At 43.8% G+C, this 23,820-nt stretch overlaps 1 protein-coding gene across 1 annotated transcript in view; it reads left to right on the forward strand.

Moving 5' to 3' along the window:
• Positions 1–23,536, forward strand: part of RYR3 (ryanodine receptor 3) — a 479,789-nt gene extending 456,253 nt beyond the window's left edge. Inside the window, exons 89-103 of the mRNA XM_033107698.1 lie at positions 1,063–1,121; positions 1,804–1,975; positions 2,927–3,013; positions 4,224–4,424; positions 7,316–7,446; positions 10,684–10,726; positions 11,201–11,328; positions 11,764–11,824; positions 12,144–12,290; positions 16,133–16,267; positions 17,562–17,718; positions 18,938–19,002; positions 19,444–19,544; positions 21,991–22,042; positions 22,895–23,536. Of these exons, the coding sequence (XP_032963589.1) occupies positions 1,063–1,121; positions 1,804–1,975; positions 2,927–3,013; positions 4,224–4,424; positions 7,316–7,446; positions 10,684–10,726; positions 11,201–11,328; positions 11,764–11,824; positions 12,144–12,290; positions 16,133–16,267; positions 17,562–17,718; positions 18,938–19,002; positions 19,444–19,544; positions 21,991–22,042; positions 22,895–22,990 (1,635 nt within the window). The 3' untranslated portion in view covers positions 22,991–23,536. The remainder of the gene's footprint in view (positions 1–1,062; positions 1,122–1,803; positions 1,976–2,926; positions 3,014–4,223; positions 4,425–7,315; positions 7,447–10,683; positions 10,727–11,200; positions 11,329–11,763; positions 11,825–12,143; positions 12,291–16,132; positions 16,268–17,561; positions 17,719–18,937; positions 19,003–19,443; positions 19,545–21,990; positions 22,043–22,894) is intronic.
• Positions 23,537–23,820: the final 284 nt, after the last annotated feature.

Here is a 23,820-nt window from a genome sequence, read left to right on the forward strand (position 1 = left end):
AATGTACAGGAGAGAACTCTCCCGTGGTTTGGCGAGTCAGGAAAGGAAGCATCAGAATCATAGGCATTCTTACAATATTAATTTATTTACTCTGTTTTGCTCCCTGATGTAGTGTATGGACAGAGTTTGACAAATAATAGGGACTCATTCAAGGCCTGCTACATGCCAGGCTGTGTTCCTAGGATATGGGAATACATTGGTTAACAGGGGAGACATTTTGCTTTAACAGAACTTAACTTCTAATGGAAGAAGACAACAAATAAATAAGATAATTACCACTTATGACACATGCTAAAATAAGTGAACAAGGACATGTGTTACAGAGTGAATGTGGGCCCCTCTATATATAAGATGGTCCAGGAGGCCTCTGAAAAGGTGTCATCTGAACCAAGTCCTGAAGGATGGCAGACACGTGGAAAGCCAGGGCTGTCACACTCCAGGCAGAGGATAGGGCTAGTGTGAAGGTCCTGGTTCAGGGGAGGATTTGGAAGGTCCCAAGAAAGGAAATGAGGTCCAAGTGTTGAGGTGTAGGAACTACCAAATCAAGTGGCACAAGAGGAGAATGGAGTGAAAGGCCATGATCATGTAGGCTTTGTAGACCTTGGTAAGGAGCCTGAATTCAATTCCAAGTGAAGCGGTCATCAGTCAGAGGGACTGGGTGGTGGTAAGAGAACTGAAGACAAGGCAGGTGTCCTGTCTGATGGGAGCAGGTTCTGGATTGGACCAGGTATGATCCGTGTCCCATTTCTCCCTGACCCTTGGGGCAGCAGGACCACTGCCAAGGGCCCTGAGTGTCCTAGCACAAGTTTTCTCTTTGAGTTGAATCATAACGGGGCAGTGAGGTTTTCAAGTTAGAAATCTGTGTCTTGGCATCTCTCCAGAGTAGCTTGATATGTATGTAGCAGGACACGTAACGTTCCATGATCCTGAGCAAAGCAGAAGCATGAAGAAAGAAAGCCATTGGGACTTCTGACCAAGGAGATGAAAACGGCCAACAATGTGGCCCATCACCATGAACTCACTGATTTGAGGAAAACTTGACTGACTGTTATTTTTGTCTAGGCAGCAGAGATGAAAGCAGCTCATGAATCAGAAGGAAAAGTAGAACCGGAGAAGGCAGAGTAAGTTCTTGGTAGCTTTGTGTACTCAGAATCCTACAGTAGGTAGTTCTCGAGGGCATCTACTATTATATTGCTGTGGTAAATTAAAAACTTGATTTCTATTAATACAAGAAATAGATACTGTGCAAGCCCTGGATATATTTCCTTTAACACCAGCTATCTGATACACACATTCTATTAAACTTGTTAACTTTATAACCCCACTAGTAGGTCAGAATTTCACTCTCTGGTCAAACAAATTATCAAACACCCACATTTCACAACTGCATATGTTGTTGATGATGATATCAAATATATTCAGTACCTATTACATGCTGGGCCTTGTGCTAATACAATCTCATTTAATCTCTACCACACACTTAGAAGAACAGGTGCTATTGCTAATTCGAATGAAGTCTTAAAAAATAAAGGACAACTTTTCTGAAGGAAAACATTGTTCAGCCAAGTTTAGAAGAAGACTACAAACTTATTTATTAACTGATGTACACCTATGACCGTGGCCATCAAAGTGGACACCACTCCTTAAATACAAAGTTGACATCCAGGCGCTGTGGGGTGATAAAGAGCAGAGGTTCCCACCCCTGGGGGAAGAATTACAAGATTTCCCTTTAATTCAGTCTCCCTCTCTGGACCAGGCATCCCGCTGCCCTCCATGTGCTGAGTGGGTTTCTTGTTCCTGCAGCATGGAAGATGGAGAGAAGGAGGATAGAGCCAGAGAAGAAGAGCAAGCCAAGGCCCTATGGGCAGAAGTAACCAAAAAGAAGAAGCAACGGCGTGGCCAGAAAGTTGAGAAGCCCGAAGCCTTCACAGCCAATTTCTTTAAAGGGCTGGAAATCTATCAGACCAAGTTACTGGTAAGTACTTCACCCTGGCCCTGCGCAGATCTCAGCAAAGTGGCCACTGATTTTGTTTCACCATGCGGTTCGCTAAGCTTCCTCACTTTCTCATTCTTCCTTTTCCTCTCCTGGTTTATCTGCCTGTTCCTATTGTGTTGGAGGAAAAGAAAAAGAGAGTCACCTGGAAAAGGCCACACGCTCCAGCTCTCTGACCTGTGCTCTCTTCAAGAGAGTGGGAACTCCTCTTTCTAGCCAGTCCTGTCTGTGTTATGTGGGGCCTTAGCCGATCCCAGTCCAAAGTGCAGAAGTAGTGGATCATTTGGTGCAGAACGAATATTCCTGTGCTAGGTTATGTTCTCACACTAGTCCTCTCGGGCTTTGTCATCCACATGTAATGAGTCCTCAGCACAGCTTGTGATGATGTTTCTCTGACAAACTGCCCACTGAGATACAGGTGCTGATGGCCCGGACATCACCTTCCCGGGCACCACTGGTGAGAGCCCCCTACACAGAGAGATTGAGAGCTTTCTCCACGAGCTACCATTCCTGGCGTCAAGTGCTAACTTTTCCAGGAAAAGGGCAGTGAGGATGAGAACGGTGCTCCCTGAGAGGGGAGAGGCAGAGGCTCTGCGGCCGTGACTTACAAAGGGACATGGACTCTGGGCCACAGGGTCTGGCTGCATGCAGGGTGGGAGCTGCAGGGATCTTTTGTGAGCCTAGATCACTCATAAGTTCCAAATAGACTACTTTCTGCGTGGAGTCACACACACACCACCACCACCACCACCACCACCATTTCTGGTTCCTCCCCCAAATGAGTCACCGGAAGGCCAGGATTATCCTAGAAGAGGTTCCCAAAGAGTGGGAACTAGTCCTGTGTGAACTTCTAACCAGAAGAGATCTATGTGAGAGAGGGAAGTTCTTGCTCTTCCAAAGCTCTTCCACTTCTGTCTGTCCTTTCCTTTTCAGCACTACCTGGCCAGGAATTTCTACAACCTGAGGTTCCTTGCTCTGTTTGTAGCCTTCGCTATCAACTTCATCCTGCTCTTTTACAAGGTGATACTTCAGACATTATTTGCTAAATATACTATATACTTAAAAAAAGATTTATAATAGAAATTAGAGCAAAAATTCTCGTATCTAAAGAAATTTCTAAGAAGCTGGCTTCTGAAAAGGACACGGTCTGCAGCAATGGGAAGAATAGACCTCTTGCAAGGCAAACCAACCGGGGCACAATTTCAATAGTTCAGGCTTGTTCTATTCCTGACTTAATAAATTCTACAAATATTTGTTGGGCACCTACTATGTTCTAGACCCTATATGAGGAACTGTAAGGTATTGCAAAATGTGTAATAAATACAGTTCTTTCCTTGAGGAGTAACAGAGGGCCATCATAGTTGGCCCATATGTTAGAATGATTATTAAGGAAGAATTAACAGGAGTTAGTTTCTGGATATGGGAAAAGAGACTAATCAAGACAAAGATTTTGAGCATTGGTAAGTGGGTCTTGTATACTGTAGGCACGCGTGGAATGAATGAATGATAGGTCCTGGATTCTTGACATAGACTTTAGCTAGTCTCTCTTGCCTCTCTCCCTTCCTATTTAAAACCAGCAATCTCATTTGTATAAAGTATGTTTTTACCCACATCAACCTTCCCCTTGATGAACCAGTGGCTCTTGCCTGTAGAAGAAAAACAGAAGTCTGTAGAAGGGTGTGACAAAACTTGTTTTTGCACATGTTGAAGTTGAAGTGAGTGCCGACAGCATCCAAGTGGAGATATCCAACAGAGAGGTGGAGCTGCGGATGAAAGCCTCCCCAGTGTAGACTTGGGAGTCACCTGTGTGAGAATGGCAGTGGAAGCCATGAATGTTAAGGGCATCTCAGAAAGAAAGGAAAATGTTCAGTGCGTGCGTGAACTTGTGCGTGTGCATGTTTGTGCCTTACCCTCCTCCCGGGCCACAGCATTTCCGAAATGACCTCCTGAGGCACAGACCTCATAGCACATAGAGTATGACTTGCCTAATTTTTAAATTTTTTGCTTTTTCTCAAGAGCTAGCTTTTGTCTCTTAAAATTTTTGTTTGCAATGACTAGAGATACTGGGGGCTCCTCGGAATAAGTTGCCCCCAAAACCTCATTCACTCAGCAAGTGACGCTGAGTCACTACTGTTTGCACAGCATAAACTAGCAATATAAAGTGCGTGGGGAGAGCCCCGTGGCAGAAGCTCTTTGTGACATTAATAAGAGAGTGTGTGTCTTGGGTTAGGTCACTGAAGACCCTTTAGAAGAGGAGACAGAGGACGTTGCCAACCTGTGGCATTCCTTTAATGACGAGGAAGAGGAAGAAGCAGTGGTGTTCTTTGTCCTGCAGGAGAGCACTGGGTACATGGCCCCAGCGCTGCGGGCGCTGGTCATCATCCACACCGTCATCTCTTTCGTCTGTGTGGTAGGCTATTACTGCCTGAAGGTGAGTCGCTGGCCACTCTGCATCTAACCTGACTCCTTGGGAAGAATCTCCATTTTTGAACCCAGCCAGCCCTCTGTTCGCTAAATCTTTGCCGATAGACTACGGTCTGTGGAGCAGCGGCATCACGTAGGAGCTGATTAGACCCGTAGAACCCTGGGCCCTACCCCAGGCCTTGCAAATCTGAGTCTACAATTTAACACGATCCCCAGGGATCTGTATTCACACTTAGTCCCGTTTCTTGCACCGCTTCCTGAACTTCATAGAATCAGTCACCAGGCTGAGGCCCACGAGGCGCTAGTAAAGAGAGGTTCTTCTGATCTTCCAAGTTATGTTGGAATTTTTATAAAAATGCTTTCCACCTTTCAAAACTGATTAGATGTTAATGATTCAAGATAGCAGAAGAAAACTTATTGATGAGTTACTGTTTCAAAGTTACCTGTTGCTGCGTAACAAATGACCCCAAAACTTAGTGGCTTAAAATGACAACATGTTATTTCTGATTCTGTGGGCTGGCTGGGCACGTTTGAGCAGTTCCTCTCTCCATGTGAGGGTGGCTGCACCAGCAGTCATCCGGGAGCTCAGCTGGGCCAGAATGCCCACAGTGGCACCCACTCGTGTCTGGCGTGGTGGTGAGGGAATGGCTGGCAGGCTGGGCTCAGTCAGAGCAGTGGGCCTTTAAGTGTAGTCTCAGGGCATCGGCCTTTCCACGTGGCTTCTCCGTGTTCTCTCTCCAGCGAGGTAACTGGACTTCTTGCACATGGAGCACAAAAGTGAAAGCTGCTAACCCTTCTTAAGGCTTAGGCCAGAACTGGCACAGTGTCATTTCTCCTGCATTCTGCTGGTTCAGGCAAGTCATAGGGCCAGCCCACATCTATTGTTGCCCAGGGAGTGAGGAGGGTGACACAGGACATGCATGCCAGGACACCCGGTTTATCAGGGCCATCTTCAGACACCACTGACAGTTATGCAGTCTTCAGTTGTTCTGTTTTTGGTGTGCTAAGTCCAGTTCCTTTTCTACTATACCACTTTTTTTTTGTTTGTTTGTCATTACTTTTTTTCTTACTTACGTCTCTTTAGTAGGAAGTCTCCTCGGCTGTTCACCAAGCCATCTTCTCCCGGGGAAGAGTCCAGGAAATATATTCCTACACTTGTGGCCCTCACTTCTCCCAGTGGACTATGGTATCACGTAGGAAGTCCAGTTACGCTGCTGGAGGAAACACATGCCTAAACCACACTGAGGTCTCCACCGTCACGATAAAACCACGGGCATGGAGCCAGGAGACCTGGGCTGGACTCACAGCTCTGCCACTTAACCTTGCCATTCCTCTGCTTCCTCATCTGTACAAATGAGTATTGTAATAACACCACCAACCCCTGACAGTTGCTGGGAGTATTAAATGCATTACCACGTGTAAAAGTACTCAGAACACGAGACATAGTAACACCAGAGTGCGTTGGCTTCTGTTCCTTAGGTCAGCAGCATAGAATTCATCTTGTTGGATGGGGTGCAGGTATACTGCTGACGTAGAGAAAAGGAAAGAGAAACACTATCTAGGGAATAAAAATGTACAAGTCCTACTTACAAGGCTATACGCACGCCTACAAGATTGAAGGGGAATGCTTTGAATCCCAGAGATCAGTACTGCTCTCAAGTTTGATATTATTACTGTTATTGAGTAATTTCAAAATACAGCAGAAATTAGCATAGCTTTGTCTTTGCTTCCCCTCCCACATCATCCAATAACGGACAGCAATCATGGATCCTCACGGTGTGCAATGCCTACTATTAGCCTTTGCCACCTTCCTTTCGTTCGTCTTTTGCTTCCTCGGAGTTGTTTCATTGTTTTAAAAAGAGCAAGAGGCAACTCTTTACAAATCATGATCAAATGTTGTCTTTTTGTCTTGGAAATAAAGGGGCAGTGTGGGGCATATGGATATCATGAGCTTTGAGAAACAGTCATTGGAAGAAACAGTTTGGAGACCAAGGTTGCTAACCAGTGGCTTCCCAGCTGAATGAGATGCCCTGGTTCTGTCTGAATTCAGCTTTTCTGGCGAGAGGAGCTCTGGCTATTCTTCTTCTGGGATTTCAATAGTATCCTCTGACCTCACTCTGTCCCGTATTTAAAGAGTGTGTGTGTGTGGGGGGGGGGTCTGGTGATGGTTGGAGCAAGTGGATTATCTTCCCATCCTATTCTGGGTACCTCTTTGGCAGTAGGTTATTATAGCCATGCCACCACATCTAGTCTAAAATCACACATAGAACTATAAGAGAACAGGGAGTGATAGTTGAGGACAAATAAGTGTACTTCTACCTGGCAGAAATTCTGGACAAGAATCTCAAAGAGACAACCTCAATACTGAAAGACTATGAACAGAGCCCAGTGAGTCCCCGCATTCTACCTACCAAACCATGTTTCATTAACCAAACGTCAAAGCCATGAGTGACTATGACCCCAGACATTGAGAGCGTTCAAACATTTCATGGTATTCCTGTGGCTGACCAATCAATACTAGAATAGTTTATCATCATTTCTGAGTTTAACACCAGCCTAGGAGTCGTAGGAGACCTAACACATTTGGCCAAGGGACTCATCTAAATACAGCCTTCTCACTAGGATGGGTCAAGGAGTCCAGTTTGCATTCATAACAGCTGTTTAACCCAAGCCTTAAAGGGTGGCTCAACTCAGATCAACTTTAGAGACGGAGGTGTATTAGCTAAAGGAGTGAGAAGTGATTTATTTGACTTTGGACCCACAATGAGGTACTCTCAGAATCCTACCTCAAAGATACTGCTGCCCTGAACGTGGAAGGCCGATTTCTAAGAAACGCTTAGGAGAAGGTGCTTTCATTAGAGAGCCTTCTCTGAGTGACCAGTGTCTCCCTACTCCTAGGTCCCTTTGGTGGTATTCAAAAGGGAAAAAGAAATTGCCAGGAAGCTGGAGTTTGACGGCCTGTATATCACCGAACAGCCGTCTGAAGATGACATCAAGGGCCAGTGGGACCGCCTGGTGATCAACACACCGTAAGCATCGTCTGCAGTAATAGAAGGATGAGAATACCACCTCCTCCAGGCTGGCAGTGTTGATGCTTGGCCCAGTGCCTGGCACATGGTGAACATCAAGCTCTTCGTCATCCCCTTTCCGTATTTCAAAAACGGCCATTACCCTTAGCGAAAGTGTATTCTAACGCTGGTGTATTCACAATGGTGAAAATGAGAGTAGCGAGACAAATTAATTTTCTGAAAGAAAAGAAATAGGGCTAGATAGGTAAACAAAGGTGACTGCATTGAAACTCTTAGCTGTGCCAATTAAAATAGGCACGTCTGGAAACAAGAATCCTGACCCCTGGGGGAAGAAAATTGCTCCTTCTCCAAAGGTGGCCAGGCAAACTGAGAGAGGCCACTCTACAAAAGCTCAACTAAGCTTTTCAAAAATAGTCTCTAGAAAGGGAAGACTCTATCATCGGGTAAAAAGTGAGCATGCAAGTGAAAAGCCTGTCCCTACTAATCTCTTCAAATAAGGAAAACTACTGAGCCTTGTTTCTGACCTTTTGTCATTACAGTACATAAATTTGGGGGATATTATTAAATAATTTCATTCTTTGGTAAACTTTCTGCAATTATCAGTAATGCTTGTGTCTGTGGCACAAGGCGACAGGGCCTAACAATCCCATTAAAAAGGCAGTTGTTTCCAGAAATTTATCCTAAGGAGGTAATGAGACAAGAACACTAAAATGTCCCAACAAGGATATTTACTAAAATTTTTTATGTGAACTGGTTTAAATGTCCATGCGTAGGAAAATGTGTAAATAAATAGCTGTTTAAAAAAGTTTTGATAAATGAACTTTTAATTTTTTTCACAGTAATGGCATCATAGTACACGTAGTACTTTATAACCTGTTGTTTTCTGTTTACTACATATCACGGAGAGCTTTCTTTTTTAATATTATTTTTGTATTGTTAAATACATATATAGATTTAAAATGTATACATATATTTTAAAGTATAATAGTAAAACGAACTACAAAAGTTAAACAATGGAACATCGCTGAAAGCTTCAAAGTCCCAGGTGTCATTCTCCTTGGTCCGATTTCTTCAACCCCCAGCTACATACTCTCTTGACTTCAGAGATGTTCATTCTTTTGCTTCAGTTTATAATTTTACCACTTAGGTATGTGTCCCTAGATATTGTTTCGACTATTTTTATATAAATGGAATTATATGTATTGAAGCATTTGTTCAACACTATGTTTGAGAAATCACCAATGTTGATGTGTGTAGTCGTGATTTTGTCATTTTCAAAACTGAATTGTTTCCAAACATTTTCAAAACTCATTATATGAGTCTATTATGGTGTATTTATCCATTTTCCTGACAGTAGATATTTCAAGTGTTTTCAGTTTCTGGCTACTGAAAAACAGTGCTACGATGAGCATTTTTATAACTCATGCACAAGTAACAGAGTTTATCTAGAGTAGAAACCCAGGAGAAAAACTTGCTGAATGGTAGGATATGCCACTGTCTGTCCCACTCTGCCTTCCAGCCAGCACTGTGTGAGCGTCCCTGCGTCTCTGCCTATTGCCAGCACTTGCTGTCGTCAGTTAGGTCTGCTAGTCTGCTAGGCGTGCGATGGCATCTCATTGTACATTTCCCTGATTTCTAAAAAGGCTGAGCATCTTATGTTATTTTTCTTGACTATTCATATGTAGGGTATCATTGATTTATGCATTTCCCTTCTGAAGTTCCTTTTGTCTACCCTCTACACTTTAAGGAATATTACCAAGTAAAAAGATGGTTTCTACCTCTAAGGAGCTTCCATCCCTAGTCAAGGGACAAAAACACTCAGACCAAAGTAATATCATCTGCAAAAGGGGTCTTGCCCAGAGCTTTTGGTCAATGGCCTCCACCACTTGTGGATTTTCCACTTACCAGAAAATGTGACCAAGGCTGAGTTGTATGTAATGGACCATTTGTATAAAGGATTTAAGAGAAAGGAAATGTCAGTGTGGACCAAGGAAGTTTGGCTTGATTTTTATTTGTTTTGTTTATTTTAGATACTAAATGGAATACATGAAAAAAAGCAAGTAGAAGAAAAATATACAAAGAAGAAAATAAAAATAATTATTTCCATCCCCCAGAGATAAAATCTACTAGCAGTTTACTCTATAAAGCCAGCTTTTGTTCTTGCTTTTAAGTGGCGTTTGGATGTTTAAGACAAAGAAGCTGCTTTAACTATAAAAAACTTTTTTTTTTAAAGATTGCCACCCTGTTGGAGAGGGGTGGCATTTGCTAAGGGTTATTCTTTTGAGAGGTTCATGAATAGAGGGAGGCCCCCACTTCCCTCACCACCAACTTGGGAAGTTTCTAGAATAGGGGACTGTGTGTTTCAGATCCAACAAGAATACCTCCAGTAAAGGAAAACGGAAGTAAGAATGCATGTATCAAGGGCCAGAGGCTCCTTGGCTGCAATCCAGCCTCACAAGGACCCCTCCCAGGAAGGGTCGATCATTCTGGAGAGGAGCAAAATATTTTCAAGGGTTTTTGCTAGTATACCTGGAAGTGACCGTTCTTTCTTGGCTTTAACAATAGGAAACTATTTTCAGTGGAGCTGGTAGAAGCTATAATAAATACCAGGCAGAAGAAAGAAGTTCCCTCTGTGGGAGGGTAGGTTAGGGAGGTAATGGTACCTCCAAAGGAGACAGGGATGTAATTCCCTGAGGAAATCAGACCCCACAGGAGTTATATGGGGATGGAGAATAGGTGGAAGAGCACTCCGGTTAAGAAAAGCCCTGTAGAAATTAAAGGTGATTCCAGGACTGGAAACTTCATAGAGTTAGGGACCTTGTCTACACGTTGTACCCCTGTATCTCCAGCACCTACTCCAGTTACTGAGAGAAACGAGGTACTCAGTGAATAAAGGTTGAATGCATGCGTTTCTTACAGGGTTCTGTTTCTAGTTATACGGGGATCAATAGACAGGTCTTCTGTCTAATCCTGTCATCACAATTCCTGGCTTTTAACCATAATTTTGAGGTAGAAAATGCAGAGTAGCTTTCCAAGAGTTTCAGAAGTCAGTACAAAGTAGTGAAACTTTAAATCAGTTAATCCTGTGGTGACTCTGAACTTGAAACAAGTCTTGTCTTCAATGAGCCAGGACAAACACCAAAGGGATCGCACACAGATCCAGACACTCACACTGCAACGTTTCTTGATGTGCTTGCCTTGATGTTAAGATCCTTGCTTTTTCATTTTCTTTTTCAGATCTTTTCCTAACAACTACTGGGACAAGTTTGTAAAGAGAAAGGTATGCCCTGTCCGCGGGAGTCAGTTCCATCACCACCAAAGAAATGTAGTAGTTTTTTTTTTTTAAGTTTTCCGTATACAAACGTGAATAAATTTGCTGTTACTGTTATGATGGACTCTCGAGAACAGTCAGTCACAGGAGGGTTTTATATGAACACGTGTAGGTTTTTGGCTTCCTTCCTGTACTCATCTGCCTTACACAGCTTAACACAATCATTGTTTTCTGCATACCAGGCTTCTTCTCGCCTCCGAAAAGATATCAGCCTGAAAAGCAGTTTATCATTCCCTTTATCATTTCTGTTTTCCTTGGGGGTTATTTTTTTTCTCTTTATTTTCATGTTGCATTTTGAGTCATGACTTTATCAGCCCCTCGGGAGAGCCCAGAGTATAGCAAAGCTCTGAGGACATTGGGGCTACAGAAAACGAGGACGGTGATGTGTGGCCCAAGCTCACCCTGTCATCCTCCCTGCTTTAGGTGATTAACAAGTATGGAGATCTGTACGGAGCGGAGCGCATTGCTGAACTCCTGGGTTTGGACAAAAACGCCCTTGACTTTAGCCCTGTCGAAGAGACCAAAGCAGAGGCGGCCTCTCTGGTGTCATGGTACAGAGCTTAGGAGTTAAAATGCAAAATCTGGCAAAAGTAGATCCTTTGATTTTCCAGCCCTTATCGGTGTGCTTAGATGGGGGGAAATCTCAGTCATATTCTTTGTTTTCTCAGGCTCGGGTCTGACTTAGGTATTTCTTCTAGGGTCTAATATATTGGGAGGGCAGCACTGCTTTAAAAAATTTAAGGACCTATCAGCTTTTAGGTCTGATAGAGCTGGAAGAGAAAGACTAATTAAAATTTCAGAGTGTGTGATTCAACCATTCTCGGTCTCATGAGAAACACACGCATACAACTTGGTAACGTTCAGAGCTGTATTTAATTATTAAACCTGAGAGAAGAAAGACAAACTTAATTTCCACACCCCCCCCCATTAAACACATAACTAAATCCTGACATTTATATGTTTTTAAATTATTTGTCCCCCTTTAGGCTAAGTTCCATCGACATGAAGTACCATATCTGGAAGCTGGGAGTGGTTTTTACTGACAATGTAAGTATGGCATCTAGAAAAACAGATTCTGTGCCCTGGGTTCAGGGATGTCATTCGATGCCACAGGGAAGCAAGTGAGGGAAGACACCCAGAGAGGTTCAGCGACTACTTCAAAGCCAGCGTGAACGGTGCTGGGGATACGTCTGTCTTGTGCAGTCGCGTAAGACGGATGGGGTTTCACTTGGCAATTCTTAGGCCCGTTCACAGCACCTAAACAACCGAGTCCTCAAGTGTCCCCAAAGACAAGAAGCAGGGTTCAGGGAGCACATCAGGAGGCACCCGTGCCTGAAGAGCTGCTGCAGTCCTTCTGTTTCCACAGTCCTTCCTCTACCTTGCCTGGTACACGACCATGTCGATCCTGGGTCACTACAACAACTTCTTCTTCGCTGCTCATCTGCTGGATATCGCCATGGGCTTCAAGACGCTGCGGACTATTCTGTCCTCCGTAACTCACAACGGCAAACAGGTACTGGGGGTCACACTAATGCAGCACAGGAGGGACCCAGACATGGATAGGGAAGTAGTCACCAACACAGGAAGGACAACTAGTGTATGACAGGAAGGTACGTGTCATAGTGTGAAATACCCCTTTCTTGGCCAAACACTTGGACTGATAGTGATTGTTTTAATAAAACTGCAGCCAATTAAAAAGAAAATTGTAGCTGTCATTTAAGAGGCATAAGACCTTGATCCAGCGACCCCTAACATTTAGATGAGGCAGGGAAGAGGAGGAAGGGAGGAGGGGATGGACATAGCAGCTCACTTGGGAGACCGTTTGTAGGTCAACCCCTTCCTCCATGGATCTGATACACTCATTGGGGGTGAGCTGGTGGTCATATGTAGTTAGAAACCTCCCCCGGTGCTTCTGATGTATGCTTCCAACAACAACCAATGATTTAGACATGTACACACACACACACACACACACACACACACACACACTATATATGTGTATAGATATGTATGTACATGTATCTCTATATACAGAAAGTTGGAAAGTTGACATATAGTTATACATCTATATACAGATATAAGTGAAAATATACAGTGATATATCTATATAGGCAGGGCTATCTTCATTCTCATCAATATCCAGTCTGTCTTCTACAGTATTCTTAGGGTACATCCCTTGATTAAAATCCTCTAATGGCTCCTTCTGTCAACAAATGCAAACCCCTTAGCATTTCATTCCACACTAAGTGCAGTTCCACGAGTGACATATGTTCCCTCACATCTCTAAAATTTGTATAGGAGAGGGAGAAAAGAAGGAAGTTAAAATGTGCCCAGCTTGGTACAGCTATTATGGAAAACAGTGCGGAGGTTCCTCACAAAATTAAATATAGAATTACCATATGATCCAGAAATCCCACTTCTGGGAATGAAATCAGCGTGTTGAAGAAATATCTATCTACACTCCCATGTTCACTGCAGCATTATTCACTATAGCCAAGATATGGAAACAACCTAAATGTCCATCAATGAAAGAACTTATAAAGAAAATGTCTTATATATATGATGGAATATTACTCAGCCATAAAAAGGAAATCCTGCCATTTGTAACCACATGGATGGAACTTGAGGATATTACGCTAAGTGAAATAAGCCAGACACAGAAAGACAGATACTGTATGATCTCACTTATATGTGGAATCTAAAAAAGTTTAACTCAGAACCATAAAATTGTAGTTGCTAGGGACGGAGGGTGGGGGAAATGGGGAGTGTTGGTCAGAGTACAAACTTTCACTTATAAGATGAATAAATTCTGGGGATCTAATGGAAAGCATGGTGATTATAGTTAAAAATACTGTGTCGTATGCTTAAGATCTACTCTCTTAGCAATTTCAGGTGTTCTCACCACACACAGAAAGGAACCGTAACTGTATGAGGCGGTGGACATGTTAATTAACTTGACTTCAGTCATCATATTACAGTGTATACATATCAGCAGGTTGTAGGCTCAAAAAATACATGAAGATTCCAACTAGAAGAAAAATCAAGTTGACCTTTAATTGTTCTAAAATGAAAAGTGCTAGAACATCAGGTTTATTTCTCCTAGGCTTCTGGTAGTAGCAACAGTCGGTGCTTGTTTTGGTTCGTGGTATAAAGAATGGAAGAAAGCGAGCAATAGAAATTTGCTGTTACATGTAAGGCGCTAAAGTATGGGGAGGTAATACCAGAACTTGTGACACAGATGTTTGCGTAGAGAGTGTTAACGCTTCCTTACGGGTTCCTAGGAGAAAGGGTGCTGTGTATTTTCACATGCGTGTCTAGGAAAGTTTTATCCTATGAAGGTGATGTTTCCCAAAATGTGATCTGTGGAATGCCAGTCCTATAATGTTCTTGGAGAACTATTTTCTTCCCCTTTACTCATATTGAAACTTCCATTTTTACTGATTTGGCTTAAAGGCATTATACAAAATTGTACCTTAAATGGAAAGTTTAAACAATGACATTTTTCTATGGCCTTGCTGAATGACCTCTGGAAAGACTATAAAACAAATGTGCCCAGCTCGTGCCAGGTACTGTTGACAAGCTTACCACTACTTTGTAAGGTAGCCGTTATGCTCATCTGACAGATGAGAACAGAGGCTCAGACGGGCTGTTTCACCCAAGAACATACAACTGCTAAGTGGCAGAAATAGCCCATTTCTTCCTTGGTGCAAAGCCCAGGTTCTGTTTTTCTAAAACCAGCTGGTTCTGTGAGGTCTGCTATCTGAGGTTAGGTAAGATCCTATTCATTGTTCAGGAAGCCGCTGACTCTGGCTCTTCTGCTACTTATCTTAGCACTCATACCCACCCCCCTTTTATGTAGCATCTCTTGAACGCAGAGATTTTTCTTTTCCCAAAACTTTTTTTTTTAATTGGGGAATATTGGGGAACAGTGTGTTTTTCCAGGACATATCCGCTCCATGTCAAGTCATTGTTTGTTTGTTTTTTTAATCTAGTTGTGGGGGGCGCAGCTCAGCTCTAAGTCAAGTTGTTTTCAATTTAGTTATAGAGGGTGCAGCTCACTGGTCCATGTGGGACTCGAACCTGTGAGCTTGGTGTTATGAGCTCCACGCCCCAACCACTGAGCCAACCGGCCACCCACTGGTGGCTCCGCTCCAAGCTCAAACCATTGTTTTCCATCTAGTTGTGGAGGGCACAGCCCATTATGCCATGTGGGAATCAAACCAGCAACCTTGTTGTTAAGAGCTGGCGCTCTAACTAACTGAGCCATCCGGCCGTCCCAAAGGTAGAGATCTCATTGATCTTCACAGCTCCAGCTCAGCACCTACTCCCTCCAGTAAGCCAGGTGAGCAGGTCCTGTGTACTCCTCATTTATGGTACCTCCTAAAGCTGGGGAGTACACATGCCCTGTGACCCCTATAAAGATCCTAAGCAGACTTCTTGGTTATGAAAAATGTCACTTTGCTCAACCATCATAAATAATTCTTATAGTAACTTCAAAGCTGTGACAGTTATCTAGTTCTTGCTTATTTATGAAATGATGTAATGTAGCGACATCTCCCACTCCAAAGAACCTTTAGTTTCTTGAGAAGCAGCATTAGAGTAGAAGCGGCATCGTGAAACCTCAGGTCACTGCTCTCACTGGAAAAAACAAGGTACCCTACTCACGACACTTTCACTATTCGATCCTGAAATCCCTTGGTAGTTTGCATAGGCCCACCTTGATACCCCAGGTATTAGTCTGCTCAGGCTGTCATAACAAAATACCACAGCCTGGGTGGCTTCAAACAACAGAAATTTATTTCCTCAGTTCTGGAGGCTGGAAGCCCAAGACGAAGGTGAGGGTAGGCTTGGCTTCCTCTGAGGCGTCTCTCCTGGGCTCTCACTTGGCCGCCCTTGGCTGCTTTTTCACTCGATCACGCCTCCATGCCTGCAGCTATGCGCTCTCTCTCTCTCTGTGCCCTCATCTCCTCTTCTTACAAGGAACACCAGTCAGATTGGGTTAGGGCCCACCCCAACAGCGTTTTAATGTAGTTACCTCTTTAAAGGCCCTGTCTCCAAATTCAGTCACATTCTGAGCTAGTGGGAGTAAGGACTTCAACATGTGAATTGGGGGCAGGGGGACACAATTTAGTCCCTAACACCCCATCATTACTCTGTTCTCCCAATAGCCTGTTTCTATCTATGGTCCCCTCTTTCCTTCCTCACCTGCAGTATGATGGCTTTCATTGCCGGGGCCCCCCCAGCCCCCTTCTTCCCTCGCTCAGCCTCACCTTTCCTCTCTGTTTTCTTGGAGTCGCCCTTGAACCTTTTAAGGTAGAGAAGACCCACCTCCTTTTCCTCTCTCTCCCCTCCCAGCTGGTTTTGACTGTCGGTCTCCTGGCCGTGGTGGTTTATCTGTACACCGTGGTGGCTTTCAACTTCTTTCGCAAGTTCTACAACAAAAGTGAAGATGATGACGAGCCCGATATGAAGTGTGATGACATGATGACGGTGAGAGCCCGGCGTCACCGGGAAAGAAGGGCTGCGGGTGGTTGAGTTATAGGAAAGGTTGAGACATAGAGATGTCTCGTCCAAAGGCGAGAAGTGTTCTGGAAAGATGGGAGTGATAAAAATGGGTCTCCTGGGCACTCACCTAAGGCGGGGTGGAGTGAGCAGCACACCACAGGGCAGAGCTGGGCATCCTTCATGTACGTTTGTTTGTGGCAAAGATGTGAATTCCCTGTGTCTCAGTGTGAATGGACCTGTATCTGAACGTCCTGGAAGGCAAGCTCTGGATTCCTTGTCTCTGTGAGCTGGAGCAAAGCCCCATGAATCTGGTGCTGTTTATTTCAGCAAGCCAGCGGGGTTCTTTCAGCTGAAGAATGTAACAGCAGTAGGATTGGGTCAGGGGCATTCTCGTCAGGAAGGCCCCTCGTGGGGACGATGAGCACAGCTCCGGGTGAGCCAGCACAGCAGCCCTAGCATCTCCAGATGTTTCTGGTGACCAGATACCGGGGGTGGGTGACAGTGCACTGCCCAGGCCTCTGATCATTTCTCTAGAAAATGGGCAAGACTTCTTTTCTAAAAACTCTCCTGTGCTTCTTGGGGCAGTGCCCTCATGTGACAGCAAGTTACCAGAGCACCAGTATGACCAGCACCCATCTCCATGCTGCCTGGGCTTTTGACTTACCAATCACAAGGCTTCCTTTCCCTCCCACCTAACCATCCAGGCCGGAGAGACTGCGGGCAGCCTGCTCCGTGAGCCAGTGCCCAGAGGCCTGCCCTGGGTCGCACATGGAGCACGGAAGGAGAGAGATCTCTTCTCTAAGGTGTCGCAGGAATCCCAGCCCTCCCAGGTGTAAGGAGACTGCAGAAGTAGGTGGGGCCTTTTCCAGGAGGCTGTAGCTGTGCCAGAAGTCCAGGCTAGCACTCGTAAAATTAAATGAGGGAAAACTAATATCTGGCATATATGCCGTACTCATCAGGGCTTAAAAGTCTTTTAACTTACACACCTTAAGTGGATTCTCTTATGTGTAGCAAATAGTTCCCCAAAAAAATTGTTTTTAATGAGCAAAAACCATCATTCAAAGGCTAAATGTAACCATCTTTCCCTCTTGGTGGGCATCAGACGACCAGAGGGTGTAGTGGGGACCAGTTGGCAGTTGGCAGCAGGTACACTGGCATCATTGAAGAGCGCCCTTCTCCTGCCTCGGGGCTGTCAATACGTGAATGATGGGACTGTGTGGCTAAAAACAAACACCACTCTGCGACTTTGACCTGACTTGCTATTATTTTTCTGCTCCAGTGTTACCTATTCCACATGTACGTGGGCGTGAGAGCCGGAGGCGGCATCGGTGATGAAATTGAAGACCCTGCTGGGGATCCTTATGAAATGTACCGCATTGTCTTTGATATCACCTTTTTTTTCTTTGTCATTGTCATCTTGCTGGCTATCATTCAAGGTAGGGTTGCCTGTTATGTTAAGTAGGAACAGGGCTTAATCCAGTTCTCTTAGGCTGTAGATGTAGGGAGGTAAATGGTTTTAGATAGAGGTTTGTGCATTCCTTTGCTTGTTAATTCAACAGACATAATTGAGCAGCTACTACATATGAGGCCTTGGCTATATATACAGTCAAAAGATACACCCAGGCAGATACAGGCATACCGTGTTTTATTGCGCCTCCCTGACGTTGAATTTTTTTTTTTACAAATTGAAGGCAAGAGCCTGCACCAGCAAAAAGAATATAACTCGCTCTATTGCGGTGCTCTGGAAGCACACCCACCATGTCCCCATGGTATGCCTGTAGGAGAAACGAGAATTCTTACAGAAGACCCCCTTCCTGATCATTCCCCCTCTGAGTTGATAATTTCCTTCTCATTCTGCTTCAATCTCCTCTGATCGAAGCAGATCTAGTCTTGCCCCAGACCTCATGAGTCCTGCCCTCCTCATTTTCCTCCCAAGCAATGGGATGAGGAAGGAGCACAGAGAGGAGCTGTGAGCGTTTGACAGGTTTTCTCTGCTTCTGGGGCAGGGGTACTGATATGTACTCAATAGCTTATCAGGAGTTAGAGGAAGATGATGAATTTAGTTTGAGTCATGCAAGTTGCCTTATCTGTAAGACATGCAGGTGTTGAGGCTAATAAACAGTTAACTATAATAGGTCTTTCAAGGGACAAGTCAGGAATGAAATAGCATAGACATAAACAAACAAAAAATAAAACAATAGAAACGGGACCCATCGTGGTGGCAGTGGTCAAAGATGGGGTGTGGAGATGTCCCAGAAAGAGAAGGAAAGAAACTGAAGGAGAACCCTGAGACATATCAAGGCCTAAGGGGCTAGAAAAGGGAGAGCCCATAAGGAAGACAGAAAACGAACCATAAGGTGAACAAAACAGAAGGGGGTGGGGTTGGAACTGGAGAGGAAACTGTTTCTAGGAGGAGTGAGCAGTTGGCAGCCATGTTGCAAAAAGGTGGAGTAAAAGAAACAATGAGAAATGGCTAGGCGGGATGCAGCATTTGAAAACACAAGTATTTTTTTCTGATTTTGTTGTCATTAAATAGGTCTGCTTGATGATTTACTCTTTTACAAAACAAAGTCGCCTCTGCCATTTTCTCTATCATTCCTCTCCCCTGAATCGATGATTTAAAACACACCTCTGTCTTTGTGTTTAAAATTCCAGGTCTTATTATCGATGCTTTTGGAGAGCTAAGAGACCAGCAGGAACAAGTGAGAGAAGACATGGAGGTATGTTCTTCTGACTATTTGCTCCAACTCTGTTTTTGTATCTCACGACAATTGGAAGTTTTAAATAATAGGTTCTGCTATTACTTAGGGCCAGTCCTAGGCAAAAGGACCAAAAAAGTTTGTTTTCCACACTTGTCTTCTTCTAGATGCCTGTCTACCAGCTCTGGGCATTTCTTCTGCTCTGCCCTCTGTTCTGCACTATTCCACACCCCTCCCTGGCTGTACCCCCTGCCGCCCCACCATGCCCCATGTTTGGGCAGGTACAAGCATCCTCAGCTAGCTAGGCGCTGGCTGTGTGGTACTATTGAGTAGACGACCAATAGCCTGAAGCATCTGAGAAATATTTTTCAGTGTGTCAATTCAAACAGAGATCATGACCCTTTTTCCTCCTTCGGGTAATGCCACGCCTGCTAAGGCTTTTACTGCCCGTTGTTTTTCTAGACTAAATGTTTCATCTGTGGGATCGGCAATGATTACTTCGACACGACTCCTCATGGTTTTGAAACACACACATTACAAGAGCACAACTTAGCCAACTACTTGTGAGTACTCTCGGTCGACAGAGGTAAGGGGCAGGGGACGGAGAGGTGGAGCAAAATCAACAGTGACGCAACTGAGGATGCCATTTCGTCCTATTTCTCTGAAAAGTAGAGGCAATTAGGAAAGAACTTCCAGGAGTCCCCCGAGCCCCTTTCTTGGTCCTATACTTGGCCCCTCCCATGTTGTCTTACATGTGTGTTGGGGACCATGCCCGCTCCAAGCAAAGGTCAGTCCCTCAGCCTGAGGTTAGACCCATCCCTTCTCAAGGTCACCCGACTCCAGCAGTTTTTCATTCTCCACTGGAGTTTTCCTATCACCATACATTTCTTTTTTTTTTTAATCCTAAACAAAGAAAACGTCTGTGGCCCCACTTTCACTTCCAGCAAAACTTGGTGGCCGTGCTCACTGTCCCTAATTTTTCTCTTCCCTTTCTCCTTTGCACCCAATCCAGTCAGGCTTCCCCTCTGACCACCTCACATTTGCTCGTCAGGATGGCCTGTGACCTGCATATTGGATTCTGTGATCAATTTTCAGGCCTCACCATGTCCATCCTCTCCTAGTAATATAATACACGGGCTCTGTGAGCGTGGGAGATTTGGGGATGTGTTTCCACCCTGCTCTATCCCAGTACTGAACGCCTGGCACCCACCCAGTAGGCAAGTAATAAATATTTCAAAGGTAAAGCATTCCCTCGAGAACAAGTTATTCATTGCCTACTGTGTGCCATGCCTGCCTGAGAAACTTGTAACTTACAGAATTGAGAGAGAATATAGACTACCTGAGAGTTCAGATCCCAGAAGGGATCATCTTCAAGAAAAGAAAAATCACTGCTGCGTTCCGCCCCCTGGACTAGCCCTTCCCTGTGTCTACATTGTCAAAGAAAAGTAGAAAAGACACATCTTTTTTTGCTAGTTTAAGACAAAAACACAAGTTTGTAAGTTTTTAAGTAACTTAGCATCCCTTTCCTCAAGTCCAGAGGAGTCCCCATTGTTCACTGAGAGAGTCTGCATCTTCATGGAGGGAGAGGGGACCGAGGTGAATGTCCTTCTACCGTGTTTCCCCGAAAGTAAGACTGGGTCTTATGTTAATTTTGCTCCAAAAGATGCAGTAGGATGTATTTTCAGGGGATGTCTTTCTTTTTTCATGGACAACAATCTACATTTATTCACATAGAGTCATGTCATCTTCTTCTGGAACATCGTCATAATGTACTAAATGCGTCCATCTAGCTGATGATCTTAACTGGGGCTTATTTTTGGGGTAGGTCTTATTTTCGGGGAAACACGATGTAAAAGGTGAGCACATGGCCATGTGCCAGGACCAGTGAACAGAGAAGAGTGAAAGGTGTTATATTATCTGGGTTGGGCCCCCTTTCCAAATCGTCCCCCAGCACTCTGTATCATAATGGTCTACGTTCTGCGTCTCTAGTAGCGAGTTCTAGGGGAGAGAACCCATTTTATTCCTGTTTGAGAAACTCTCCCCCAAAAATGGTGCTTTCTCAAAGAAATGTGCTAGGAAAAGAATCATAATGTCCTACATGCCTGAGTCTCAAACAAGGTAAGATATTGGCCCTGCCTTCTTTCTTCTTCTGATAAAGGAAAAGGGAGGAAGGAAAGGAATGTATTTATAGCCTCTGCTGTGGGCCACAGTCTGAAGCTATAAACCTAAGAATACCTCGAGAGAACTCCAAATCTGGGCCACAGGCTCTCCCCAACCTTAGAAGGGTGGTATTTCTACTTTCTCTTGCTTAGCAACAGCTTCAGAGTCCTTTTCCTAAAGGGCATGAGACTGGTTCCTTTGGACGCCGTCTCTGAGGTCATGTAATGCAAGCTGAGAACTCAGCCCCAGCCTCCCGGGACACTTGTGTGTTCCAGACAAACAGACTCAAACCTTAGACACATCACAGAGCAAGTAAAACCACGCTGGCATTTCTCAGTTGTCAATAATAAAAAGAAAACTATACTTCTGGAAGAATCAGAGCAACTTAGGAGATTGAGTACTTTCCAAAAATTCCATGACATATCCTCAAGACACACATGCCATTTCAATTCTGCATTCTCATGATAAATCGGCCTATTGAAAATTACAGGGTAGGAGTCGTAGTTACCAGTTGATTGTTTTAGAGTAGCATATTTTTAAACAATAAAGGAGTAGCCAAAATGCTTCCTCACAAGTGATCTTAGCTCAGAGTTTGGGGACAGTAATAAAGGAGCTCTCCTCACAAAAAGGCTAATTTTGAGATTAATGTGTATGATTAGAAAGTGATGGTTTGTATCATTATGCCACATTTCCCCGCTTTGAAAAGGCCTAGTAGACGGCATGATGCCAAACAACGTATTTGAACCCTCTCTCCAGTTCATCTGATTGAGTATATGAACTTAGGTTTCCTACCTGCAGTATCTAGTACTATCTTTTTCTCATTTATTATACCTTTTGTCCTTGTTCCAGGTTCTTCCTGATGTATTTGATTAACAAAGATGAAACAGAGCACACGGGTCAGGTGAGGAGAAGAATCATGCCCCCGTGTTACAGTCTCCTTTTCCTATGCCTCGAGAATTGGTAGAGCTTAAGCTACCTGAAATAGAGATGACCCCACTGGTCTGTCACATGCGTTCTCCACTGCTTTCTGCATTATTCCTCCCTCTCTTTGTGACTGAAGAAGCCAAAATTCTAAGGCAACTCCAGTCTATTCCAAAAAACCTCCTGGTTAACCTTCCCAACACTGACATTTTCTAAACCTTTATGGTTACCACTTCAGAGCCAAATAACTGGAGGTGGGGAGAACGTCATAGAGAAAAAGACAATGTGAAGCCGAGTGGGGAGGAGGAGAAATAGCAGGAGAGGCGGTAAAATGCTGTGAGAGTACGAAGGAAGGTTATGTGTGAAAAGGGATTCTACGACTAGGTATGAAAAAGAGAACGAAGGAGGAAAAGGCAGGTTATCAAATATTCAAACATCACTGCATGTGTAGGAAAACGTTACAGCTCAAACATTAGAGAGAGAGGCACTTGGTCTCCTTCACAGCTGGCTTTAGCTCTCCAGGCATCTGCCTAAGCCAGCACTCAATGTCCCCTCTTCATGTATTCCTCTACCAATTACAAATGACATGGAATCGGCCTACTGATAAAGCTTTTAAGTATTTTTAGTGGTGATCACTGAGTTTGAGGGACAGGGGGAGAAACAACTTCTTGCTCCCAAAATAGGCTGGGAATAGAGCAAGAAAGAACATGCCAGTTGGGCCTCATATAAATCCACATCCATATTCCTCCAGGGATACATACAGAGCAAAAACAAACGGGTTTTTAGCTTACTGTGATTTAAAAAGAAGTCCCTTTTGTCCCTGTTCTTTCAGGAATCTTACGTCTGGAAAATGTACCAGGAAAGGTGTTGGGATTTCTTCCCAGCTGGTGACTGCTTTCGGAAGCAATATGAGGATCAGCTGGGCTAGATCGGAATGAAAGAAACTGCACAGTTCTGAACTGTCAACTTACCGTGAAATCCAAATCCTTCTTTTATACTTCTGCAACAGTTTTGAAAGGTGACATTTTCTAAATGCCTCCCTTTAAAACAAGAAAGAGTTTGTTAAAAATCTGTGATATTTTTGAATTGATTGGGCTTTTTGTGCCTAATGGACATAGCCTGTGGGAGATAACCTGTCAAAATGTTAAAAGAAAAACAGGGCTGACAAAAGATAATCAAGGACTCTCCACCTGAATGCCTTCAAGGTTTTCAGTTCTAACTTAACTTGTTTGTCGATGGCATCACCCAAGAAAGGACTAGAAGTAGGAAGACTCGGATGCATAATACATGAAATTCTAAACACTTGACTGTCACATGATAGTATCCACTAGTGACTCATGGTCTGAACTACAAAAAAAAAGACAAAAGAAACAAACCATTGTAACTGCAGTCTAATTTTTTCCCATGGTCCTTGCTAGTGAATGTATCCAGATTCACCTTGAAAGCTTTAAGCAGTTAAAGAAATAGAAAAAAACAAACCAACACTTTGTCGACACTGAAATATCGATTAAGTGCCTTAAAACCTCTTTAGATATAGCTATGCAAGTTTTTTATGTTTATGTTCCCGATGGACGTTTCCATTAATTAGTTGTGTTGATCTTCTGTCTTCCTTTAAGAAACTGCACTTGAAGGTTATTAATACAATTATTTTTTTCAGTAACAGCTTGTCAACTGCTGTTATTTGAAGAAAAGTACTGTACTGAAAAGTCAGAAAAATCTCAATCTTATGCCAAATTGAGTAATGCTTTACGGTCCCTT

Source organism: Rhinolophus ferrumequinum, chromosome 6 (assembly GCF_004115265.2).
Source record: "Rhinolophus ferrumequinum isolate MPI-CBG mRhiFer1 chromosome 6, mRhiFer1_v1.p, whole genome shotgun sequence".
Lineage (NCBI taxonomy): Eukaryota > Metazoa > Chordata > Mammalia > Chiroptera > Rhinolophidae > Rhinolophus > Rhinolophus ferrumequinum.